This window comes from Juglans regia, chromosome 5 (assembly GCF_001411555.2).
Source record: "Juglans regia cultivar Chandler chromosome 5, Walnut 2.0, whole genome shotgun sequence".
NCBI classification, from domain to species: Eukaryota; Viridiplantae; Streptophyta; class Magnoliopsida; order Fagales; family Juglandaceae; genus Juglans; species Juglans regia.
The window spans coordinates 2,654,907-2,680,586 of record NC_049905.1 but is presented as its reverse complement, the minus strand read 5'-3'; the positions used below and the strand labels follow the sequence as shown (position 1 = coordinate 2,680,586).

The window sequence follows — 25,680 nt, the reverse complement described above, 5'->3', positions numbered from 1 at the left end:
ATTGAATCGATTTCGACGGGTTGTTTTGATTAAAACCTGATTTCAAACAAATGACTCGATGAACCCGTCTTTCACGGGTTGAGGAGGTCGGTTCATTCAGACGGGTCGAGCTTACGACCCATTATGCACAGCCCTAGACAAGAGTGGAAAGGGGACATTTTTTAGTGGAATCTTGTACATAAAGACACTTCAAAGTCTGCATGAAACTTTTCACGTACAATATTTGTTGCGACTCTTCAATTTTATCTAAAATGAAATACTTTATCCATAATAAAATATATAAAAAATAAATCTTTAAAGTAACGTAATTTAATGTGATATGTTAGATTATAAATATATTTTTATTGTAAAAATCTAAAGTATATCTAATGAATTATATAAAATTACGCTACTTTATAAATTTACTTTTATGTAATTCTAGTTCTATACTAACTAGTTTGGATAAAATAAGCATTTTATCTCATCTTATCTTATCGTTATAATTTTTTTAAATTCTCACACAAAATATAATAAACAATTCAAGTTTTTCAAATTTTAAAATAATAATAATATTAAAAAATAATATTATAATAATATTTTATTTAACTTTCAACTTCTATCTCATCTCATCTCAACTAACTATTAAAATCCTACCTAAATATTTTAAATAATAAGTATTAAAGACACAAGTAAAGAAAAGCACTCAAATTTGGCTGCATATGCCAAAAATCAGCTCGGCATATGAAAAAAAAGAGAGAGAGTGGAGAGAGGGGGTGGAGAAAGAGAGAAGTAGGGGAAATGAGAGAGAAAATAGATTTGCTTGTCTATGTATGTTTCTATTATTTTTTTTTTCAAATGTTTATATGTCAAAATTTTATTAGAGGGTGAAAAACCACTTATGCGTGAAATTTTTAAAATAAAAAATAAATATTTATAAACACTATAGACATCATTTGAAAATGAATAGTTCAGATAGAATCAAACTTTCGATTGATCCAAGTAGGGCTGAGCACCGATTGATTCGGAGTCGGAGGGCCCAACCTCCGACTCCGACTCCGACTTTGTCGGAGGTCGAATCCAACCTCCGACTCCGACTCCGCAATGCACATAATCCGCTCCGACTCCGACTCCGACTTGTCGGAGCGGAGTCGGATTTTTTTATTTTATTTTTTTGTCTTTTTTAACTTCATATTTGATCCACTTTTTAAAAAAAAAAAAATTTGTGGGCTTTCAAATTTCAACTTTCTCAATATTACAATCTAAACTAAATAGAAAACCTGGACATGCATGCAATATCAATCTAATGTTATCATTATACTAAAAGAACATGCAAACAAAAACATGCATATCACACCTATTTCAAAGGGCCAAACTTACTAATATCCACATCATCCATCATCCATATCCTCATATCCACATCCAACTAAATCCTAATCACTTCAATAAACATCCACATATCACACCTACCATCCATCATCCATCACATAGCTAACAAAAAAGAAATCCAAAATGTTCTAAGAGCCAACCAAAATAAATGTTCCAACAACATTTAAATATTTAATTACAAACTTTCAAATGCACCAAAATAAAATAAATTACAAGCTTCCAAATTACAATATTCTAAATGCCCAACAAATGAACCAAAATATATTAAATGTTACAAATTTCCAAATGTTCCAACTTCCAACTTTCAAGTTGTGCCTGAAAAAAAAAATGAAAATATTAGTAAGAAAAACAACCCAACTTTAATATCATATGAAAAATAAACAAAGTAGAAGTAAGGTCTCGGAAACTTAAATATATATGGACCAATGGTATAAATAAAGTAGAAGTAGATAGCATAGTTGTCTTTGAAAAGTAAACAGAATTTAGCATGAAGCATTTAGTATTTTGGATAGTAGCTCAAACCTCAAAGGCTCAATATGTCAAATTGTCAATCATCTTCACGAAGTAAGTTGGCCATACCAGTGATTAATTCTACATTAAGATGTTAAAGTATAAGAGGTTAGTATCAGAAAATGTCAAAATCAACATATATAACAACTTAAAAAAATCTCTAAATACATTACCTGAGTCTAACTTATAACTCTCCGCATCATCAATGGCATCCGTATAATTTTGACTCAAGCATATAGGAGTTGATTTCAACCAGTTTTGCGTGCACACAAGAGCTTCGACAGTTCTAGGAGCCAAAGAACTCCTAAATGGATCCAGGACACGGCCTCCTGTGCTAAATGCCGACTCAGATGCAACGGTGGTGATCGGAATGGCCAAGATATCTCTTGCCATTAGGGCAAGAACCGGATATTTGCTTGAGTTGACTTTCCACCATACCAAAATTTCAAAATTCCCCGTAGGAATCTCAACATCCTCCAACAAATACCGCTCTAGTTCAGACTTACAATCCATCAAGGATGCTGATTTTTGATCTTTATGGAATTCGAACAAAAAGTCCATGGGATCATCATCATTACCGGTACCACTATTACTCCCCATTGATGCACTAGCCTCACCACTCCGACTCCGATTTGACTTAGACCCAGTTACGCGGCCACCACAAAACCCTACATATTGTTCATATAAATATTCCATATCTCTCTTGAGGAGTACAGCAAACTCCTCACCCCTCTCATCCCCCAATGTTTTGTTGAACCAATATGCTTGAGCAACTAATTTGTACCGTGGATCAAGAATGGCAGCCACAAACAACAATCGATTTATTTTTTCAAGATCACCCCAATATTTATTATATTTTGTCTTCATTCTCAAAGCCATTGAACTCAAGCGTCGATTACTATTGGTACAAAAAACATTCAAATTTTTATGAATATTAATGAGCTCTTGGACATACAAATTTGATGTAACATATAGTGTACTAGAAATACGCATGGTGACATTATAAAATACATGAAGAAACTTCGAAAAGTTTCTTATGGTCTCCCAATCATCAGACTCAGGAGCTCCAAGACCCTTTTTCCCATGCCCATCCTCAGATAAATAAACTCTTGAGTAGGGATCCTCATCAAGCAAAAGTTGGAAGGCTTTTTGATACTTCTCAGCCACGTCCAACATAAGAAAAGTCGAGTTCCATCTAGTAGGCACGTCGAGGCACAAGAAACTAGAACATGACACTTTTGACCTATCAACACAAGACTTGAAAGTGGCAAGTCTTTGGGGAGAAGACTTCACATACTTAATCAAATTTCTGATTCTTATGATCGAGTCATCAACATCTTTCAAACCTTCACTCACAACAAGGTTTAAGATGTGTGCCGTACACCTCATGTGAATAAACTCGTGAGCTGCAACACAATCTTCACTTCCTATTTCCCTTGTTCTCAACCAATCAATAGCAGAGTCGTTAGAGGTAGCATTGTCCACCGTAATTGTGAGGATTTTGTCAATGCCCCAATCAAGCATACACTCCTCCAATTCCCTCCCAATCGTTGCCCCCTTGTGGTCACTAATCCGAACGAATGAAATGATCCGCTTCTGCAACTTCCAATCACCATCAATAAAGTGAGCGGTCACACACATGTAATTAATATTTTGGATAGAAGTCCAAGTGTCAGTGGTCAGGCACACTCTTTGTTTGGTGGTCAAAAACATTTTCTTCAAGCTATCTTTCTCTTTCAAAAATAGCCTCATACAGTCACGCATTACGGTAAATCGAGAAGGAATTGAAAACCTAGGATCAAGGGATTTAGTGTATTCCCGAAACCCTTGGCCCTCAACAACCCTAAAGGGTAACTCATCCACTATCACCATCCTAGCAAGGGCTGCCCATATTTTTTTCTCATTGTACTTGGTCATCCCTAAGGTCTTCTCCCCTTGGCCTTCAATTCTTGCTTCCGGGACCAAGAATGTTTGAGTGTTGTCCAACTTACTCTTACGGTTTTTGGGACAAAGTTGGATGTGTGTTTTCATGGCCGAAGTGCCTTGCCTTTTGGGATGGCATTTCCATTGCCTCCCACAATGGTTACAAGTAGCTATAGGCTCTTCAGGATCACAATCAGGCACTCTTGTGAAGTGGACCCATACTAAAGACCTATTCTTAGGAACTCTACTACCAGGTGGAGGGCGAGGGTTAGAACAGAAGGCACTAGGAGTCCGAGTGCCTACCGAAGATTCTATTGGTCCGGTGGACTCTTCAACCATGGGACAAGGAGCATCAATAGGCTGTTCAGGGATGCCAGGAGAAGATGCAGCTGTGGATGTAGACGTGTGTCTGCCTTCTATATTCATGATTTAAGAACTAACACACAACAAACAAATAAAATAATACGGTTAAAATAATACGGTTGAAAGGTTAAAACATTATAGTCGTCGAAAACTACTTGTCCCAGATCTCTGTCCTTGGAAAAGATCAGGCACATTGTTTTAATATATGGTACTACTCATGTATGTAGAAAATACAGGGCAGACGGTTTAAATAAAATGCATATGCACTGTTTGAGATAAAACCGTAAAGATGCTCTGCATTCATCTTCTGTAATTTTCATACAACAAAACCTCAGTACAGTAGAGAATATATAGAAGCATTTCATAACAGAATTCTAAAACAAACCAATCAACTCATGACACCTAGCTAGACTATTTATCTTTTCTGTTACAAGAAGATATTGCAGAAGATTCTTTTGAGTGGAATAATTCTGCTGACTTAACAAACACTAAGAGAGGAATCTATTTCTGGATCAGTAAAAGCCCTAACAGAGACATAAAGCACCTACACATAGAAAAACCAATAACACAGAAATCATATGTAAAGAATCAAACAGCTTCTGAAGGAATTTGAATCCAAATTTGCACATACTCCATTCGGGTCAATGGTCATATAATAAGCACGGAATGAAACAAACAAATATTTGAAGGCTTCTCAGATTCTCGATTCAGACTATTCGTACAGCTAGGAATTAATTATAGAACCAACAAAAATCAACATTATCAACCTCAAAGATTCGAAAAAATCAACATTATCAACCTCAAAAATTCAAAAAAATCAACATTATCAACCTCAAAATTTTGATTAAAGAACAGAGATGGAGTTGGGTAATCGGTTACCAAGAGGAGCTGCGGCCTGCGTGACTCCGTGAGAGGAGGGTTGCGCGAGACGGCGAGAGAGGGGCTCTGCGATTCGGGCCGTGCGAGGGAGTCGCTGCGCGAGAGAGGGGCTCTGCGATTCGGGCCGTGCGAGGGAGTCGCTGCGCGAGAGAGGGGTTGCGCGACAGAGGGGTTCTGCGAGAGAGGGGTTGCGCGACAGAGATGCGCCGGCTGCGGCGCTGCGCGAGAGAGAGTACGACTGGCGAGGCCGCGAGAGAGCCGAGAGGGCTGCGGCGCTGCGAGCCTGCGTGAGAGAGAGGGACCGAGTGACTTGAGTGACTGAGTCTTGCGCGAGAGAGAGGGACTGCGTGCAGCGTTAGACCTAATTCTTAAATAAATGAATCAACGGCGCCGTTTTTGCTGTGATGATAAATGATTTTTTTTTTTTATAATGAATAGTTACTATAGTAATATACTAATATACATTATATACTAATTAATATGAATCTATTTTATATTATATATATATATGAAGATTCATAAAAAAAATATATGATATATATTATTATATAGGGATTTAGTTATACTAATAGTTATATTAGTATTAGACTATTAGTTATTATTAATACTATATATTATACTAATAGTGATATTAATACTATATAATATATATAGTTATAGTTATAACTTATAGTCATTTAGTATAACTATATTAGTATAAGTTATAGTGATTTAGTATAATTATGATACTACAAGTTATAACTATAGTCTATATTAGTATTAGAATTAGTTGTAGTGAATCTAGTGATTAGAATAATTATATATTAGTACTTGCTATAATGATTTTAATTTAATATAACTATATAATAGTATTAGTATTAATATTAGTTATACTAGTAGTAGTTATACTAATAGTTATATTAGTATTAGACTATTAGTTATTATTAATACTATATATTATACTAATAGTGATATTAATACTATATAATATATATAGTTATAGTTATAACTTATAGTCATTTAGTATAACTATATTAGTATAAGTTATAGTGATTTAGTATAATTATGATACTACAAGTTATAACTATAGTCTATATTAGTATTAGAATTAGTTGTAGTGAATCTAGTGATTAGAATAATTATATATAGTACTTGCTATAATGATTTTAATTTAATATAACTATATAATAGTATTAGTATTAATATTAGTTATACTAGTAGTGATATTAGTTATACTAATAGTTATACTAATAGTTATATTAGTATTAGACTATTAGTTATTATTAATACTATATATTATACTAATAGTGATATTAATACTATATAATATATATAGTTATAGTTATAACTTATAGTCATTTAGTATAACTATATTAGTATAAGTTATAGTGATTTAGTATAATTATGATACTACAAGTTATAACTATAGTCTATATTAGTATTAGAATTAGTTGTAGTGAATCTAGTGATTAGAATAATTATATATTAGTACTTGCTATAATGATTTTAATTTAATATAACTATATAATAGTATTAGTATATTAGTATTAGTATTAATATTAGTTATACTAGTAGCGATATTAGTTATACTAATAGTTATTATACATTAGTATTATATGTTATTATAAATTTATAGATTAGTGTTTATACATTAGTATTACAATATTACATGTCGATGTCATTATTCATCTTAGTGTTTATAGTATATTATATATACATTAATTATTAGTATTATATGCTATTATATTTATACATTAGTAATTTAGTGTTACATGGTAGTAATATTGTAAATTTGTAATAGTATGATATTTACATATAGTCATATACTAAACTATTATTAGTCAATTTAGTCTATATATTGTAGTATAAATATATTATTTAACTAGTATATTATTGAGTTTAACTAACTATATAAGATATAGTTGTATAAAATTTAAATAATTAATATATAGAAAAACATATTTTATAAAATATGTATAAACTCGGAGGCGGAGGCGGAGGCGGAGTCGGAGGGCGACGTCGGAGGCGGAGGCGGAGGCGGAGTCGGAGGATCGGAGTCGGATCGGAGCGGAGTCGGAGTCGGATCTTCAATGGATCCGACTCCGACTCCGACTCCGACTTCCAAGAAGAAAAAAACTCCGACTCTGACTCCGACAAGTCGGAGCCGGAGCGGAATCGGAGCGGAGCTGGATTCGGAGTTGGATTGTTGGATTTTTGCTCAGCCCTAGATCCAAGTACTTGGACTTCGATGGATGAAGACATGATCTCTTTGGATCCTATTGAATTTAATTTAGAAGAGGAATCCTACAAAGATCGTATTGATTCTTATCAAAGAAATACATGATTAACTATGTATAGGTACTAAGAGCACCCCCAAGAGGTTTTGTAAAATTTATTTTTATGTAAAATTTGAAGAAAAGTAGATCAAAAGTGTCTCATATGGATCATTTATTTTCAAATCTATTTTACATTTTGCTACAGTGTTCAGTTACATTTAGCATGAACTATTCACAAATGTAAAAATATTTTATTTATTTATTCTCTTTTCATGTATTTTATTTCTCACAATAATTTCTCTCTTTTTGTACTTTTTTTCTAACACACTATTAAATAATGTAATATAAAGAAAAAATAGATAAAATGATGTATAGTATATTATAAAAATCAATATGTAAAATAAAAAAAAATAAATTTTAATGATATATTTTAAAAAATAAGATACATCAACCATTGAGAGTGCTCTAAAAGTACTTCTTATTCTTAGAATAATTTATTATTATTTATTATTTTATTATTATTATTTATCTATTATTTATTACTATTTATTATTTTATTATTATTATTTAATATTTTTTTATTATTTTTTTACTATTATTCACAATTCTTTTAGACACTTATAACTATCCAAACCTACATAGTTGAATCTCTAATTCTAACGTATTCTAACGTCGACGATTAACGGTGACTCTTGTAAACGAGATGCACGACAGTCGAGACTCGACACGAAATGGCTTGTTTTTTGACAACGTGGCAGAAGTTCTCCAACCCGCCGGATAGAAACGAATCCGGACTACCCAAAAGGGTCCGGTTTCAACGGCCCGAAAATTCTCTGGCATTCCTTCTTCCCCACGTTCCACCCTCTCCCCAACTACTGCCATGGTTTCTGCGACCTGTGAGGAAAAATGTCCAAGCCAAACCTCAATTTCCCTTCCAAAACTTCGCTCTCCAACCCGTTCATGTCTCAGAACCAGCTCATCGACTCGCTCACCTCCCACATATCCCTCTATAGCTCCCACTCCAGCTTCCACTCCCCAAACCCTAATCCTAACCCCATCAGGTCCTCCATTCTCAAATGGTTCTCATCTCTCACCGTACACCAGCGCCAAGCTCATCTAACGGCCGTAGATTCCAACTTCGTACGACTCCTCTTCCAAATGCTCCGCAAAGTCCGCACCCATGGCCGCGGCTCCTTCATCATCCTCCCCGACCTCCCCTCACATGACCTCCCCGGCCTCTGCTTCAAGAAGTCACGAGGTCTCCTCTCCCGCGTTGCCGATTCCAACGAGTCGGAACGGCTACTCTTCGACTCGACTCGGTTCTTTGCCTCCTCGGAAGGCGAAAACATCAACGAGTGCTCTTGTTCGATCAAGAATGTCGACACAGTGACGGTTAGCGAGGAGTTGGTCGAGAATTTGGATAGGTTCGTGAATACTATGGATGAAATATCGAATAGGGGCTTCTTGAGAGGTGACGAGACCGAGTTGGGATCGGATTGGGTCGAATTGGAGTGGTTGAAGGCGAAAGGGTACTATACCATGGAGGCTTTTGTGGCGAATAGGTTGGAAGTGGCGCTGAGGCTGGCGTGGTTGAATTGTAATAATGGGAGGAAAAGGGGAGTGAAGTTGAAGGAGAAGGCAAGTGCGGCAGGCGTTGCGGCCAATGTGTTTTGGAGGAAGAAGGGCTGTGTGGATTGGTGGGTTAATTTGGATACCGTGACTAGGAGGAAGATTTTGACAGTGGCGTTGGGGAAATCAGCAAAAGCTTTGGTATTTTTCTCGGGAACCTTGTTTATTTTTTATCTTCTCTACGTGATTTTCGTCTAAATTGTACTATGTGGGAGTTTATCTGTAGTTAAGAATGCATTTTCTTTTCAGGAATAAGAGTCGATTCGTTGTACTGGCAAAATATAATGGCTTTAAATGTTGTGGTTAACTCGAGAAAAGACGAGATATTTCCAGGAGAAATATAATTTAATTGTCAATTATATATTTAATATTCATTAATTGAGAAGTGGAAATAATATCCAACAGGAGGGATGGCTAAGAGTAAAAAATATAGCTGTCTATGTTTGAAACGAGTGGTCATATATCTTGGCTTAAGTATTAGTTTGAGACATGAAGAATGTTGCAGATTTACCGTTTACGAGCCTTATCTGGTAACTCATCTAATTTGGTCATCTGGCAAAGTTGCAAAGTATACAGAGTTGTTAATCCCAATCCGTGGTTTTTAGGGTAAATATGAGAATTTTTATAACATACAGAATGTAATGATCTTTATATCCTATTATATTTTTTCTTCTTTTGCACTGATCAAAATGTTTTTTTTCTTTAGCAAAAATATGTTGGTGTTTTTTGCAAAATAACACCAGCATTCTAAGTGTGAGAATTTTTGGAATGCACAGAATTGTCCCTTCATTGGTTCTTTTTTCCTGAACTTTGAAACTATTGATGGTCACTAGATTGTGCCTTCAATTGAAATTTGTCTTTGAGTGGGGGCTTTTCTTCTTTTTTATTTTACAATTTCTCGGTCTTAGTTGCCTTCTGCTTCAATATTGTAATTTTATATTCTTTTTCCCTTACAATGGTAAAGTTTCTTAAGCACCGTAAGTTGTGGATTCAGATTTTTTTTATTATGTAAAGGGTATTACGATTAATCTGTTTCTGGTTTTAAATGTTTTATTCCACTTTAGCCTCACTTTTGGTCACTTCTAAGTTTTCAGACTCACGAGATTCTGAAGGGTGCAACTAGTGGTTTGGAGGATGAGATGTGGCTTTTAAGTGCAGGCGTGGAACATCCAGAGAGATACAATCATGCTGTCACAATGCAAAAGACTATCCCCAGTGTCACTGCAGAGGCAGAACTTGGCTCGATCGTTACCCCTGCTACTCTTTTGGGCAAACATACTTCCTTAGCCAATGCATTTAATAGCATACTTGTGCTTCAGGATATTATTATGATTATATTCTCATGTCATAGTAGTGTGTATGATAAAGGGAAAGTGTTTTTTAGTACATTGGGATCTGTTTGTACCATTTCTGATTGTATATTTAGAAAACTGCGAGGATTTCTTATGGTGGTTTCACTTGATTGCACAAAACTTGAACTTCTGGGGGAGGAAATCAAGAAGTCATCACCTAATAAATCCAATGAAAAGCTTGGTGCTGTTAGCCGTAGGAAGAAGGCGAGGACCCGCAATATGAAAAAGGTAAGTCCTATTCCCTGTTCATGTCTAGATGATTTTCCATGTCACAATCCTCTCAAGGTAGAAATTTGGCGAGTCCTTTTATAGAAAGGTAGACATTAATACTATTTAATTATAATTGCTTGGAAAAATATTCCAGGATGTTAATTGTGCAATTGCACATGAACAGAAGGTAGATTTGATGGAGCCCAAAAAGATACATTATATTCCTCAGGAGAAAGAGAGTTGCAGAGAGATGTCAACTGTTCTGGTGGTAGCATTTTTTCCTTATTTGGATCTTACATTTTATAAGTGGTTTACGAGTATTATACTAATGGTTTGGATGGTTCATAATTGCTGGCCTGTCATCAGGAACATGCCCGAGGAATGGTGGTTGAAAAAGCTCAAACTTCTTCGAGGAAGAGTAAGAAAGAAAAAAACAAAAATAAAAAACCTGGGTTTAACAATCTTGTGCAAGTGAGAAATTTGGAGAGATCAGTCCAGGAAGATTCCTCTCACTCTGTTGTTTCTCAGGGTGAGGCAGCAAAGTCTGGTCGAGCATCAGATAATTCAACCGCCCAGAATGAAATAGTTGATAATCCAATTGGCAATAATACCCTTGCATCTGATTCGAGTCTCCGTTGTGGTTTTGCTAATGGGCCTACTAAGGAGGATGATGCCATGGAAAGCATTCAAGGAGCATCTGATATTTCAACCAGTCAGAATGCAACAGCTGATAATACAACTGGTAGTAATATCCTTCCATCAAATTCAAGTCTTCCTAGTAGTTCTGCTAATGGGCATAATGGGGTGGATAATCCCGTGCAAAGCATTCGAGGAGGTTTTATTAATGGTTCTAGTGATAGTTTATGTTGTATCAATCCAGAGTGTTATAACTTACCTAACAATAGGCTTGCAAATCAAAGTATATCTTCCAGAATTGAAACCCTAATTTGTAATACAGAGCCTCCTACTATGCCTGCATTGGAGGTTGATACTGTTCTCAACAATGGAGATATCGATTCTCAGAATTGTGCAAATAGATGTGAAACTAATGTGAAACTAACTTTTCCTGACAAACCAATCCGACCTTTTGATGTGAAAGAGGAGTCTTTTCGGGTTAGAGATTCAGGGAGTGTAAATACATATGATACTGGACCGTCAAATTCTTCAGAGCGCCCTTCAAATGAGTGGCCCATTGTAGCTCCCTTTTATTTTCCCTCTTTCAACTCACATCTCCCAGCTGCCACCGATCGATTGCATCTGGATGTTGGTCGGAACTGGCATAATCACTTCCAACAATCATTCATACCCACAATGCATCATGCGAGAAACTCTCCAATTGAAGGTGGGTGTAACCCAGTTCTGTCTCGACCATTACCAATGAGTTTAGATTGGCCGCCAGTGGTTCGAAGTGCTTGTGGACTGGCTCCATCAGTAACTTGTAATTATGAGTCTGGATTTATCCCAAGGCTGCAGTCTACGTATCCACAAGGTTTCACCCCTCACAACCTGCGGCTTAATGCAATGTCCATAGATGATGAAAGGAAGTATTCTGGGGATGTCACAGACTTGGTAACGAATACACAGGAACTAGCAGACGAATGTGATAGCCACTGCATATCAGAGGAGGATGTTGAGGTGCATGCTGTTTCTGGGATGGATTATAATCAATACTTTGGCGGAGGTGTGATGTACTGGAATCCTTCTGATCTTCCAGGGACAGGTTTCTCTCGACCTCCTTCACTAAGTTCTGATGATAGCTCATGGGCTTGGCGTGAGGCTGATATGATTAGGGCTGTTGATGACATGGTTGCATATTCTTCTTCGTATAGTACGAACGGCTTGACCTCACCAACTGCAGCTTCATTTGGTTCTCCTTTTGATCCTTTGGGTCCTGGTGCTCTTGGCTATGTAATGCCGGGAAGTGAAGTACCTGGCAAGATGTTGCATCCCTCTTCAGCATTGGCAGACACGACAGCAGAGGAGGAACCTACTGGTTCTTTGTCCAATTTACCCATTGATGTTGAAGGGAAGACAGGAGATTCACTTCCTTACCCCATTCTGCGGCCAATCATCATTCCCCACATGTCTAGAGAAAGATCAAGGTCCGAGTTTAAGCGTAATCCTGATCACAAAAGCCCATGTGTTCCTCCTGCGAGGCGGGAGCAACCTCGGATAAAGCGACCGCCATCACCTGTAGTGCTTTGTGTTCCAAGGGCTCCACGTCCACCACCACCCTCTCCTGTGAGTGACTCCAGAAAACAAAGGGGTTTCCCAACTGTTAGATCTGGTAGTTCGAGCCCAAGGCATTGGGGTGTTAGAGGCTGGTACCATGATGGAAATAACCTTGATGATGCTTGTTTGCGCATGGATGGCGCTGAAGTTGTTTGGCCTACTTGGAGAAATAACAATCTTGCAGCTCATCCAATGATTCAGCCTCTACCTGCAACTTTGCTGCAAGATCGGCTGATTGCAATATCACAGCTGGCTCGTGATCAGGAACATGTAAGTATAGCATTTATGTTATCTCATTCTAAAGTTTACTCATAAAAAATGTTATCTCATTCTAAAGTTACTCTGCTTTTCTTCAATGCAATGCATTTATCAGATGGAAATATCTTTATGCATTTAACTTGTTTCTTTTTTCCTTTTCTTCTTCCTAGATAGGCGTTACCTCGTGTATACCATCTTGTGTACTTGGGCTATGCCTATTCTTATTAATACCATCATTTACTTGTAAAAAAAAATATATCTTTATGCAGCCAGATATTGCATTTCCCTTGCAACCCCCAGAGTTACAGAGCTGTCCTACACAGAGGGCCTCTCTTTCTTTGATGCACAGCCTCCTTCATGATGAGATTGACTCATTCTGCAAGCAGGTATCTTGCTTTTTTTTTCCTTGTTACTATGAATCATTGTTCTAATTTTTGTCATTGTCATCAATATAGTAATTTCTTTTCAATTTTCTTGTAGCTTTGTTGTTATAAGTCCTAGTCATATATGTGACAAGAAGTTATTGATTGTTTGAATAATATGGTGGAATGCAAGGTTGCCGCTGCAAATATGGCCAGGAAGCCCTACATCAATTGGGCCATCAAGCGGGTTACACGATCTCTCCAAGTTCTATGGCCAAGGTCCCGGACAAATGTATTTGGTTCAAATGCAACTGGTTTGTCCCTGCCAACGAGTGATGTGGACCTCGTGGTTTGTCTCCCTCCAGTGAGGAACCTGGTAAGAGTTATCTTGATTCAATTATTACTTTTTCCCATGCTATTACTCTCATCGTAAAAACCTTATCTAAAAGAATAATGCTTTAGGAACCTATTAAAGAAGCCGGGATATTGGAAGGACGTAATGGCATTAAAGAAACTTGCCTTCAGGTATTTTAGCACCTTTTTTTTTTTTTTGTTAATATTAATATTTCAGTAGTTTTGCCTCAACTACCTTGCCACTACTTTTTTTTTAAATTTTATTTTTGATAAGTAAGAAGAAATATATTAGATCAAGAAAAGGGCAAGGCCTGAGTACACAGGGGGAAAGAAAGGACAACAATAGTCAGTTTCAAGAAAATTTAATGGCAACATGAAATTTGCATTGACAAACATCCTTTTAATCAAGATTCTTGTAATTTCTCACTGATAACAAGCACTGAAATTCCATTATGAGTACGTGAGCTTGAAGTGACAGCAGAGCAAGTAATCCCCACTTTTTATTAACAATGTGAACTTTTTTCCCTGGGATGCTAACTTCTGCAGACATTTTGTTTTAAACTACTTCTGTTGTTACCAATGGAAGAATATTGTATATGGATTCATTGACTTGCAGATTAGAGTCAAATTTGCAATTAATAAATACTCGTTGACTGATTATTAGATGAGAAGATATGTTAAAAATTAAAGGTGGCAAATTTCACTATAGGTTACTTATTAGATGGAATTAGTGTTCTTTTCTTCGTGATGTTCAAACACATTGCCATCAGGTAAAAAGAATGTTCTTACTTTAGATGGAACTAGTGTTGTATTTTTATTTTGTTCTCGAGCTGTTATGTTGGCAATTGAGCTGTTAATTTTCTCCCATTCTCTTCAAGATCTGTGAAATTGCTTTTGTGGTGTCTATTGAATTGCCGCTAGCCTGCTATTTACCTGTTGGAAGATTGAGATTTTGTTGTATTGGTCTTTCAGCATGCAGCCAGGTATCTTGCAAACCAGGAGTGGGTAAAAAATGACTCTCTTAAGGCTGTGGAAAATACAGCTGTAATGCCTCTTCTTTTGAACTATGCCATTTTTCTTTTCTCTAATGTTAGCCACTTTTTATCTTCCTGGATCTTATCATACTGGCCCCTTTGCTATTAGATACCTATCATTATGCTTGCGGTGGAAGTTCCTCATGATCTTGTTACCTCTTCTACCTCTAATGCACAATCACCTAAGGAGACGACTCATGTAACTGGTGAACAAGGCAATGATGCTCATTCTGATGCGGTTGTTTTTGAAGATTCTGCTCCTTCTAGTACTAGATGCATACAGACAGATCATGTTACTAATAATGATTCAAAATCAGTTCGTCTTGACATCAGTTTTAGGTCACCATCACATACAGGACTCCAAACTACAGAACTGGTAATCTTTTTGGACTATGGATAGTTATTGGACTATGTACATATTCTACCATAATGGGAATTTTGATGTGAGATTGGTTGAAGTTATTTACATAGGTTCGATAAACTCTAGGAATATAGTTAGATAGAAGATATTGTTTTGATGAACTACAGATCAATTTGGTTGATGTTTTTAATTGAAGGCTTTGGATGTGAACAGTTACCTGTCTTAACTATAGGAGTCAATATTCTAAAACCATGGTTGATGTTCGTTATTTCACCGTACCATCTTTGGAATAATGTGAAGATGTAGCTTCTGTTTTTTTTTTCATACTACTGGAGATAGATGCAGTCTTACGGTGATGCTGTAGTCATGTCAATTGATTGTTTGCTTGAGTTTCATAATGACAAATCAAATTATTCTTTGTGGAAATACCTTTGCCAGAGCAGGATATGCATGCTTATATAAGAAACAAATTTTAGTTGTAGATCCTAATAGTACTTGAGGTTTGGAAAGTATTGTATACTATGTGTCGTGCATGTTCTTGTGAAGATAGGCTACTTATAAAAATTAAAAAAAGTTCCTTGTGAAGCTAGGCTTATTGAGATCGCTTAATTGTGATTGGCTGGGCTGGTTTGGAAATGTTATATGAAGATTAGTATGAAAATGAAAATTATCCACCCCTCCTCCAAGGTTCCCCCAAGCAACCAAAAAAATGGTGATATTGCCAAAACGTCGCATTGAATGACAGATGTTTACTGTAAAGCTGCAGAAACCAGCCAGATGGAATTGAGTACAAATCAGCATGGCACCATGATCTTCCTGTTTCATCAGCTCTTTATGTTTGGTGGCCTTCATCTTTTTGTGTTTTCTGCATTGACTTTTGATGCATTTCCCATTATGGTGTTTCTGAAGGGTTTTTTTTATGCCACATTGTATTTCAACATATTATTCATTTCTGTTACAGGTTAAAGAGCTGACTGATCAGTTTCCAGCTGCTACACCCCTTGCTTTGGTACTGAAACAGTTCTTGGCAGATCGTAGCCTGGACCAGTCATATTCTGGTGGTTTAAGTTCCTACTGTTTGGTGAGCATTGCTGCATTTCTCATATTCTTTGAAGTAGCTTGTTCCATGACCAAAGAACCTCAACAAAACATTTTAAATTCTACAAAGTGAGATCCTTGTTAGGGTGCAGCCTAGTGGTCATAGGGTGGTCAGCTTGGGGTGAGCTGTTGATTCATGCATCTTGAGTTTGATTTTGCACTGAGAATTCATGTGAATTACTTTATATACGGTTCTGGTGGGTGAAATCATGAGTGCGTGCCTTGGTGAGGTTCCACATCATTGAAAAAAAATCTATGAAGCAAGATGCATAGTCCTCTATTGGTTGGTCTTTTAGTTTTGACATTTTCTTGTCAAGGATAAAAAGGAATAAGTAATAGTGATCCTGCATGTGTTTGCATTTCACTGTGTTGTTCTTCGCAGGTGTTACTGATTATACGTTTTCTTCAGCATGAGCATCATCTTGGCCGGCCTATTAACCATGTAAATTCCAATATTTCACCTCTGTTTGTTTTCCATTGATGATATGTTGCATGCCTTTTATATCTTTGGCTCTTTTAACTCCTTTTGATTTACTTGTTTATCAGTTATCATAAAAATTCTTCTATAATTTTGTTTAATTAGCTTGACACTAGACATATTAAAGTTGTCTGTGGTAAGTCAATGAGATATTATTTAGTAGATACTTCATCCTCCTTAAAAATCTTATTTGTACAATAGTTTGTTATATGTTATTGAGGGTGTATTGTAGGTGCTTGTATACAATAGTTTGTGCTGAAAGGCATTATCCTTTAGAGGCATAGGATGTGCTGGCATTTTTGCATTTGAGGGTATTTTCCTCGAGTTACTTTTCTCATGAATACCAGTAGTATTTCTGATGTTTACTACCTATCAAAAATATCTCTGCTGTTTACCTAGGGAAGGCTTGTGTAATGATAGAGTTTGGAAACCATCTGGGTGAGGAAATATTGACCCCCCTATAGAGAAGTGCTATGCCTTTATCTTTTGAAATCATGTTTTATCAAACATGCCTGAGCAAACTTACTATTTAGGAATATTTGTCTTGGAGTGCCATTTGTATTTTCTTTGGATTAAAAGCCACCCAGACAGCAAGCATCTAATCCATTGGAATCTCATTCCTCCCCTGAAATGTAACAGTGTTAATTTATTGGTTGCCAATGACCTCTGTGCTAAATTGCACCCCCACCCCTCATAAGAGTGGGATGGTTACACTGATGGATAAGCCTCAGTTAAAGCTTAAATTAATAAATAAATCCGAAATGTGTTCCATCCCTATTTGCAACAGCCAATCAGAAAACCACTGCAAGGCTTTGAGTTCTATAATTTGAATATTCAAATTTCTTGTGCCTTGGTCATACACAATGTTCAGATCCATAATTTTACTATTTTCTCCTTTCTGTAGTTTTCAATATGTGCTTATAGTTGTTTATCAATGTTCTTGCAGAAATTTGGAAGTCTTCTGATGGATTTTCTATATTTCTTTGGGTAAGTCAAATGCTGATGACAAAGTTTGTCTATTGATTATTGAAAGTGATTTGTGAAATTGACTATGCAATTTGATTATAGAATTATTTAATATTACAACACATTGTATTAATAGATTCATTGCATTTTATAATCTAATCTCTGATTTTCCAGCAATGTGTTTGATCCTCGCCAAATGCGTATTTCGGTTCAGGGGAGTGGAGTTTATATGAAAAGGGAAAGAGGTTGCAGGTAATAGCAGCACTCTCTGCTTTCTATGTTGGAATTTATGAGTGACATGGATTCCCCAGAAATGTATCCTTTATGTACTATTTTGACAATCTGTTTAATCTTGTAGCATTGATCCAATACACATTGATGATCCTCTATTTCCAACAAATAATGTGGGGAGAAATTGTTTTAGGATACATCAGTGTATTAAGGTACGCCAGTGTTCCTTGTCAAAATCATAACTATGATAGAAATAGTGTGCACTTGGCATGATGATCAAAGAAAGTGATGAGACTCAAAATTGACCTGTAGGCATTTTCAGAAGCCTATTCTGTCTTGGAGAATGAGCTTACATGCATTCCTGATTATGGTGATGCATGTTCGATGCCGCCATGTAGATTGCTTCCAAAAATCATCCCTAGTATTGATCTTGTATAGGGATTCTCACTAGCTGGAGAGTCATGATTGGAAGGTATTTTGCAAGTCATTAGATAGAGATGTACTAATTTCTGAGTTTTGAGTTTTTTTATTTCATATTCCCATTTCTTTTAACTTTTGGCCTCATCATTTATGTAGAAGAAAGTAAAAACATCAGAATAATATTAAAGCAGTCGAAATGGAATAATGAAGTTTTAATAAATACAGAAGATCTGGCAGACGAGCTGCATGCTTTGGATTGGATTTTTGTTGTTTGTAATCACTGATTATGAATTGTATAATGCTTCAATTAGGAGGGTGTTGCTTATCCACGTCTGATCTAACAAAAGTTGAATGGTTGATACTTATTTCATACCGTGGTTGAAAATGATATGTTGAAATCCTATGGTTTTGCTCCACAGGGTGTATATGTGGTAGAAAACATGAAAAAGTGATGACTACTACTGTTTATTGTTCGGACATCAATGGTGACTTGATGATATCTTCATTGAATTTATTTACTCTTTCTGGGTACCAAGAGGATTGCTTGTTAAGTATTGTCTTATGCCGTCAGAGTGTTGTCAGAGGAATGTCACATGAAAGAGCGCTTTTCAATTTCCCTTTTAGTCAAGGAAAGATGGAGAACAAAGGTGCTTTGATGTTCCTTGTGGTTAGCATTGATTTCGTTTTCTCCTTGGTATTTTCGGATATCTTTGTTCTTGAGACACTGAATAGTTTCATTGGGGAAGTCCATGATTTCCTGTAACAGTATGCTACAACAGGTTTTGTTAGCCTTTGTTTTTGCTGAGATACTGTACGATCTACATTGCTTAACTGCTTTCTGTTATTAGTTGTAAAGCATCCTTTTTGCTGTTCCGGTTTTGTACACTGGATTATTAGCTTAAGAAAATAACTTCTGTCGGGATGGGGTGGCTTTACACCCCCTTCCCATTGATTTTACAAAAAAGGCCTACTGCACCAAATTACATCTGATTGGTTTTTCCATCCAACCCCTAGATAGAAATCTGTGGATTTGTTTTTTTTTTGTAAGAATGAAATTTTATTGAATCAAGTAAATAGGCGTAGCCCAAGTATACAGGAAGTAGACAAAAGTGAATGCCTAGTTACATTTTAGGAAAATATGAAACTAGCAATGAAATGCAGAGGCTTCAGCATTGTTGACAGTGGCCTCTTAGTCAGAGGGAATTAGATTTTGATTATTGAATCTAGTTCGTGGCCCAGTTGTAATCTCATAATCTGCTATTCTCTATGAAAACTCTGATTTATTGGCAAAGAGATGAAGAAATAGATTTATTATTCCATTCCAATCGACCAAGAATGAGAAAAAGAGCTAATGCCATTTTAATTGAAATACACGTGGTTTTTTATTTTTAGCAAAAGTAGTATTCTTGCTTATTTGATGATCTCCATACAGAATAAAAAACTCAGGAATTAACAAATATGGGATTCTCTACCAAAGCCACGAGGTATCAATACGATTCATAAAATCTTCAATTACTTTGTCAAAAAATTTTAGCGCTTAGGAACATCTTGTTTTGTGATTGGAACTTACTTCAAAAGCACAGAATTAAAGAAGAAGCCCTGTGCTTTACATATATTAATATGATGCTGGTCCTTCCTTTTTCTTCACATTTCTTTGCATTTATTTTTCAGTTGAAACTTGGAGATAGTCGGCAGGACTGCTTCCATGTTTAGCAAGGTTGAACTTGTTGCTTAGTGCTGCCATCATATTCCTCAAAAGGTACTACATTACATGTAGTCTTTAGGTGTCACCTAGTATATAGCACGTGTACCTTTGGTTTCACCTGTTATTTTTATTTGTAAATTCTGACGACAAATAATAATAAAAAAATTGTTAAAAAGTTTTAGCTACAGCAAACTCAAGGGGTTGGCTCAGCTGGTAAGAGCCTTGGTCTTGGTGGTGTGCTCCCTCCACCTCAAATGTTCGAAAGCTCTTGGGTGCAAACAATTTCTAGGGGCATCGGATTGGGGGAATTTTCCCTTATATTACCTGAGGTACACTTGCGGAAAACTCCTTGCCGAGGGCCTGTGCACCTCTGGGATTAGTCGGGACTTGTTTTAGGACACCCAGTGCCAATAATAATAATAATAATAATAATAAAAAGTTTTAGTTACAACAAACTCGACTGTTCACAGTTTTTTTCTTCCTTGATAAAATCTGAATTATTAAATGTGTCCTGACAATAGTCAAAAGTTTATGTTTGTTTTACATGTTAGGATGTAGTTTGTCATACTAATCACATTCCTAGACTGTCGTAAGCTTTTATACGACTACTCAAGAAATTGTTTTATGCTTTAGTTATCAACAAGGTCACTTAGTGATGTTGCAATGTTAGTTGGTAACTTTATCGTCTACTGCCTGTATAAGCCTTCAAGTTTACCAATGCTCGAAATACCAATAAGTATCAGAGCACTGATTCCAAGCAACTTATCTAAATAGGTGCATGTTAAAAGCTGCCGATGCTGATGACACCTTAGCCCCACCCATTGCTTATACATGATTGCACTGGTGTTGTAAGAAGTGAATGTCTTGTTTCGTGTTGTAAGAAGTGAATGTCTTGTTTCTTTGCTGATAGTTACTAAACTGGTTCTTTTTTCAGGACTCTGGCATCAAAGAACAGCTGTTACATGTACTCCACCTTCCAAGTTCATAGTGCTGTTCTGGACTAATCATCACCACTACCACCACGGCTTCTACAGATGAAGGTTCAGCCAAGAGAGCAAACGCTAAGCTGTTTCAATTTCTACTAATGTTAATCAAGTTACCATGGACTATACAGTAATTATAACTTTTGTCCATCCTTGTTTTGCTCTTTGCTTGAGTCTACAGTTAAGGTGCTGTTGTTAAAGAGGGCAGTGTTGAGTATGTCGTGGACCAGAGAGAGGGCTCGACTGTTTATATGGATGAAGTCTGAAGAACAAGTTGGATGGAACATTAGTATTTGACAATTTTGAGATCTTGATTTACCTATCATTGGCTTTCTAAATCAATCCAGAGCATGGAATGTTGTTAATGATGATGAATCAGCAGATTCAAATCAATACAGACTGGAATGCAGCAGATTCAAATGAATGCAGCATGGAATGTGGTCATCACTGCTTAGAATTCTTGGAACCTCTACCAGTTTTTTGGAAGCCAATGTGATTGTCAACTTATTGATTTTAGATCTTTTCTTCATAATATGAGAAATGGAGAGTAGGTTTATTTATTTTCAAGTACCAAATCCCATTGTATGAAAGTGGGAAATCTATGGGGTGTTGGCACACATACACGGGCTTCGTAGAATCAAGATATTTTTTATTTGATTGGCACCAGGTGTCCGAGAACAGAGTCCCGACTAATCTCAGGGATGCACAGGTTTTCGACAAGGAGTTTCTCGCAAGTACACTTTGGATAATTCAAGAGTTAGTTTCTCAAGTCCAATGGTCTCCATAAATTGTTTACCCTCGTGAGGATCGAATCTTTAACATGGAGGGTGCATTCCATCAAAATCAAGGTTTTGACCACTCGAGCCAACCCCTAGGATTATAGAATCCAGATTATTACTTGGATTCTGTTTTTTACTGTTAGTGGAGAAAATTAATATACTGTAATTTTGATTTTTTATGAATGGTACCAATTGTTTAAAAAGCTTATAACTAATAATTATAGTTACGGTAATGTTTCAAATTAGTACTTCTGTGAAGATTCCGTCAGTCCTCTGGCAGAAAATGTGCCATATCAGTTCAGACACACCATGGTTAGCATGAACAGTAAAAAAATATAAAAAGAATTAAATAAAATAAACATATAAATCTAAGAAACATAAACAAAATAAAAAATAAAACACAAAAAAATTCTATTAAACATTAAAAAATCTATAAAAAAATTAAAGTTTAAAAAATCTATAAACTAAATTTTAGAAAACATTATTAAGAATTCCTAAAACACAAAATTATTGAAAAATAGTTAAGAAAATTGTTAGAAAAACTTCTTAAAACACCTAAAAAACCAATTAAATCTTTTTACCAAGTTTTTTGTTTTTTCTTCTTTATTTTCTTTATTTTTTAATTTTTTACCTTTGATTGGTGATTATGTGACAATTAAATGCCACATCAACATCTTATGTCATAACTATAGGTACTACATATAAACTTTTTAAACCGCGAGTACAGCTGTGAAAAAGGCAACACATGGTAATCGAGTCCTACTACTGGTACCGATAAAAGGTATCAATAGTTTAGATTGATCACTTATTTTTCATAATTTTTAAATATTTTAAAACATTTAAAAAAAATACAAAATCACTTTCTTAACAATTAATATATATATATTTATATATATTAAAGGAATGCCTTATATTTAATATTGGTGTGCAAAATTACTTATAAGAAAGACTTCCATATATATATGGATTCATTTGGAGGGCTAATTTATGGGTCTCCCAAACATTTTCCATAGTAATTCTTCCTTGTTATTAATATTCTCTATTTTACCAGTTGCTAGTACATGTCATCTAATGTACATGATCGTAGCAATAATGATATATGGATATGAAATTATTCAAGTACCTTTGTATTGAAATCTATCGTTCTACTAATTCACTCAACAAATTGGTTAATTGTCAACCATGCAATTATTTAATAATAAAACAATAACATAAAGTAAATAAATTGCATAACATCAATCTTAGTATCGAAAGAAAACCTTTAAAAGAACTCTTTAAAAGTAAAATCCTAAGGGGCAGCCAAACCCATAAAACTTTTGCCAATTAACTATCTTACTTGACCCAACAAACGATCTGTTTGCCTCTACTGTAGTAGCAACTAGAACCTTTGACGATCTTCAAACATTAACTTTTATCCTGAAACCTAGTGGCTGAATCACGATCATTCTATTTCTAACATGGAGTACGATCACACTCAATGAAAGTAGGACTCAAGATATAGATCAGACTTTTTCTAATTTTCCAAAACGATCATGTATAACAAAACAGTTCATTGCAAGTAGGACTAATATGTAGATAATTGAATTAAACACATCCAATAACATTCCATATAAATAATATTTGCAGTAAGCTCAATGTGTACAAGTCCAGCGTATTTTCTTTAAAAAATTTGAATAAATTTAAAACCTATATAAAAAAATTATTTTTTAATATTAGACTTAACTTTTTTTTAGAGGGAGTCCAGACGTGCATACTTTAAGATTGTATCTCTTCTTAGTCAATATTCCAAGAAATGTGACTCCTAAAAAGAAAAGAAACGAGGGCTGCACATATTTCTCCTAATTGATCTTGAGCTGTTAGGAAAACCAAATTCTAGAGCAACTAGAAATCAAAAGAGACCATAATGCATAGAGTTATTACGAGAACGAAATTATGAAATTACTATATAGCCAGGCAAATCAAATCCCAGAAGTAGAAGAAGACTTCAATTATATAAACATCCACTTCGCGTGATTGAAACCTCAAAAGTCCAGAATAAAAAGAGGAGTGTCAAGAGTTTCATAAACTGAAAATGGAAAATATGAAAAACTAGAAATATCACACGAAGGCTATCTGAAGTGAAAAATATTGAATGAATCAAGTGTTTTGATCATTTGAGTTTACATATATTTATACTAAAAATAGAAAATAACTAACTAATGTATATTGTCTACTTTAGCCTTCCAACTAATGTATACTGTCTATTTTAGCCTTGGCCTTTCCTTCTTTGGATTTTAACTCCATGTTTTCTATATGGGATGCTATACTCCAACACCCTCCCTCAAGATGAACATGAATATTGAGAATGTTCATCTTGCGTAGAGTGTGATAAAAAGGCAATGAACCCAATGGCTTGGTGAGTATGTCTGCCAACTGAAGTCGAGAGGGAATGTAAAACAGTTTGATAAGCTTCTCTTGCAATTTCTCTTGAACCAAGTGACAGTCAATTTGTATATGCTTAGTTCTCTCATGCTGAACTGAGTTGGTGGCAATAGACATTACTGATTTGCTATCTATGTATAGAGTTGTGGGCTGTTGATGATCAATCTGCAAGTCCTGCAAGGCATAAACCAACCATTGCACCTCACATGTTGTAGCTGCAAGAGCTTGATACTTTGCTTCAGCAGAGTATCTACTAATTGTGGCTTGTTTTTTGGACTTCCATGAAATTAGGGAATTGCCCAAAAATATTGCAAAACCTGTTATGCTTCTCCTGGTGTCGATGCAGCCTGCCCAATCACTGTCTAAGAAGGCTTTGAGATGAAGTTTTGAAGATGATGAGAAAAACAAACCATGCCCTGGTGTAGCTTTTAGATATCTGAGGACCCTCATTGCTGCTTTGTGATGGCTGACAGCTGGTTTTGCTAAAAACTGACTTAACACTTGGACAGAATAGGCAAGATCTGGTCTGGTGATTGTCAAGTATAACAATCTACCAACCAGTCTCCTATATGCTGATGGATCTTCATAAAGTTATGGATCATCAGCCATGAGTTTGAGATTTGATTCCATTGGAAAAGCAGCAGGCTTTGAGCCTAGGTTACCAGTGTCTTGTAATATGTCCAAGGCATATTTTTGTTGACAAAGTGAAATACCAGTTTTTGATCTTGCTATTTCTAGATCAAGAAAATATTTCAATGGTCCCAAATCTTTAATGGTAAATTGATCATGTAAGAACTTCTTCAAGAGCTGAATTTGCTGCAAATCATCACTTACTAGCAACACATTATCAACATAAACAAGTAATGCCATGAAAGAAGTTGCTGACTTTTTAATAAACAATGAGCAATCAGATTTTCCTTGAGTGAAACCATAAGTGATAAGAGAGTTAGACAATTTCTCAAACCATTGTCTAGATGCTTGTTTAAGGCCATAGAGACTTTTTAAAAGTCTACAAACTTTGTTGTTCTGATTAGGCAGTCCAGGGGGCAAATCCATATAAACCTCTTAATGTAATTCACCATGTAAAAAAGCATTATTTACATCTAGTTGGTGAATGTGCCAATTTTTAATTGCAACAACAGCAAGTAGAAGTCGAATGAAAGTAATTTTGGCAACAGGTGAGAATGTATCAAAAAAATCTAAACCTTCTTGTTGAGTTTAACCTTTTGCCACTATTCTTGCTTTATGTCTTTCTAGGGTGCCATCATATTTATATTTGATCCTGAATACCCATTTACAACCAATTGTTTGTTTATTTTTAGGTAAAGTTACAAGCTCTCCTGTTTTATTTAACTCTAAAGCATGTAATTCATTTTTCATAGCTTGTTGCCATTCTGGAAATTGGACAGCTTGTTTATATGTGTTGGGTTCAGATGAAGTTGTTATTGAGACAAGAAAAGCTCTATGAGAAGGTGATAATCTGCTGGCAGAAAGAAAAGGACAAATAAGATA

General features: G+C 35.7%; 2 protein-coding genes across 16 annotated transcripts; one reads left to right on the top strand and one right to left on the bottom strand.

Moving 5' to 3' along the window:
* Positions 1-8,061: 8,061 nt before the first annotated feature.
* Positions 8,062-21,585, top strand: LOC108990618. 15 transcript variants are annotated; one of them, XM_035690130.1, is made up of 22 exons: positions 8,062-9,065; positions 10,019-10,504; positions 10,641-10,754; positions 10,853-12,988; positions 13,246-13,362; positions 13,532-13,714; positions 13,801-13,863; positions 14,665-14,736; positions 14,836-15,102; positions 16,049-16,168; positions 16,568-16,627; positions 17,610-17,650; positions 17,804-17,881; positions 17,988-18,072; positions 18,173-18,332; positions 18,700-18,927; positions 19,713-19,764; positions 19,952-20,039; positions 20,162-20,314; positions 20,760-20,833; positions 20,920-21,025; positions 21,150-21,585. In XM_035690130.1, the coding sequence occupies exons 1-15, from the start codon at positions 8,202-8,204 to the stop codon at positions 18,296-18,298; spliced, it is 4,812 nt and encodes a 1,603-aa protein (XP_035546023.1). In that variant the 5' UTR covers positions 8,062-8,201; the 3' UTR covers positions 18,299-18,332; positions 18,700-18,927; positions 19,713-19,764; positions 19,952-20,039; positions 20,162-20,314; positions 20,760-20,833; positions 20,920-21,025; positions 21,150-21,585. The 15 variants fall into 15 exon arrangements, with proteins under 15 accessions (XP_035546023.1, XP_035546025.1, XP_035546024.1 ...); XM_035690132.1 differs by lacking the exon at positions 20,162-20,314; XM_035690131.1 differs by lacking the exon at positions 20,760-20,833.
* A 2,388-nt stretch (positions 21,586-23,973) lies between these two features.
* Positions 23,974-25,224, bottom strand: LOC118348503 (uncharacterized mitochondrial protein AtMg00810-like). Its single transcript, XM_035690346.1, has 2 exons — positions 24,831-25,224; positions 23,974-24,749 (listed from the first exon to the last, which is right to left on the bottom strand). The coding sequence occupies exons 1-2, from the start codon at positions 25,222-25,224 to the stop codon at positions 23,974-23,976; spliced, it is 1,170 nt and encodes a 389-aa protein (XP_035546239.1).
* Between the last annotated feature and the right edge of the window lie 456 nt (positions 25,225-25,680).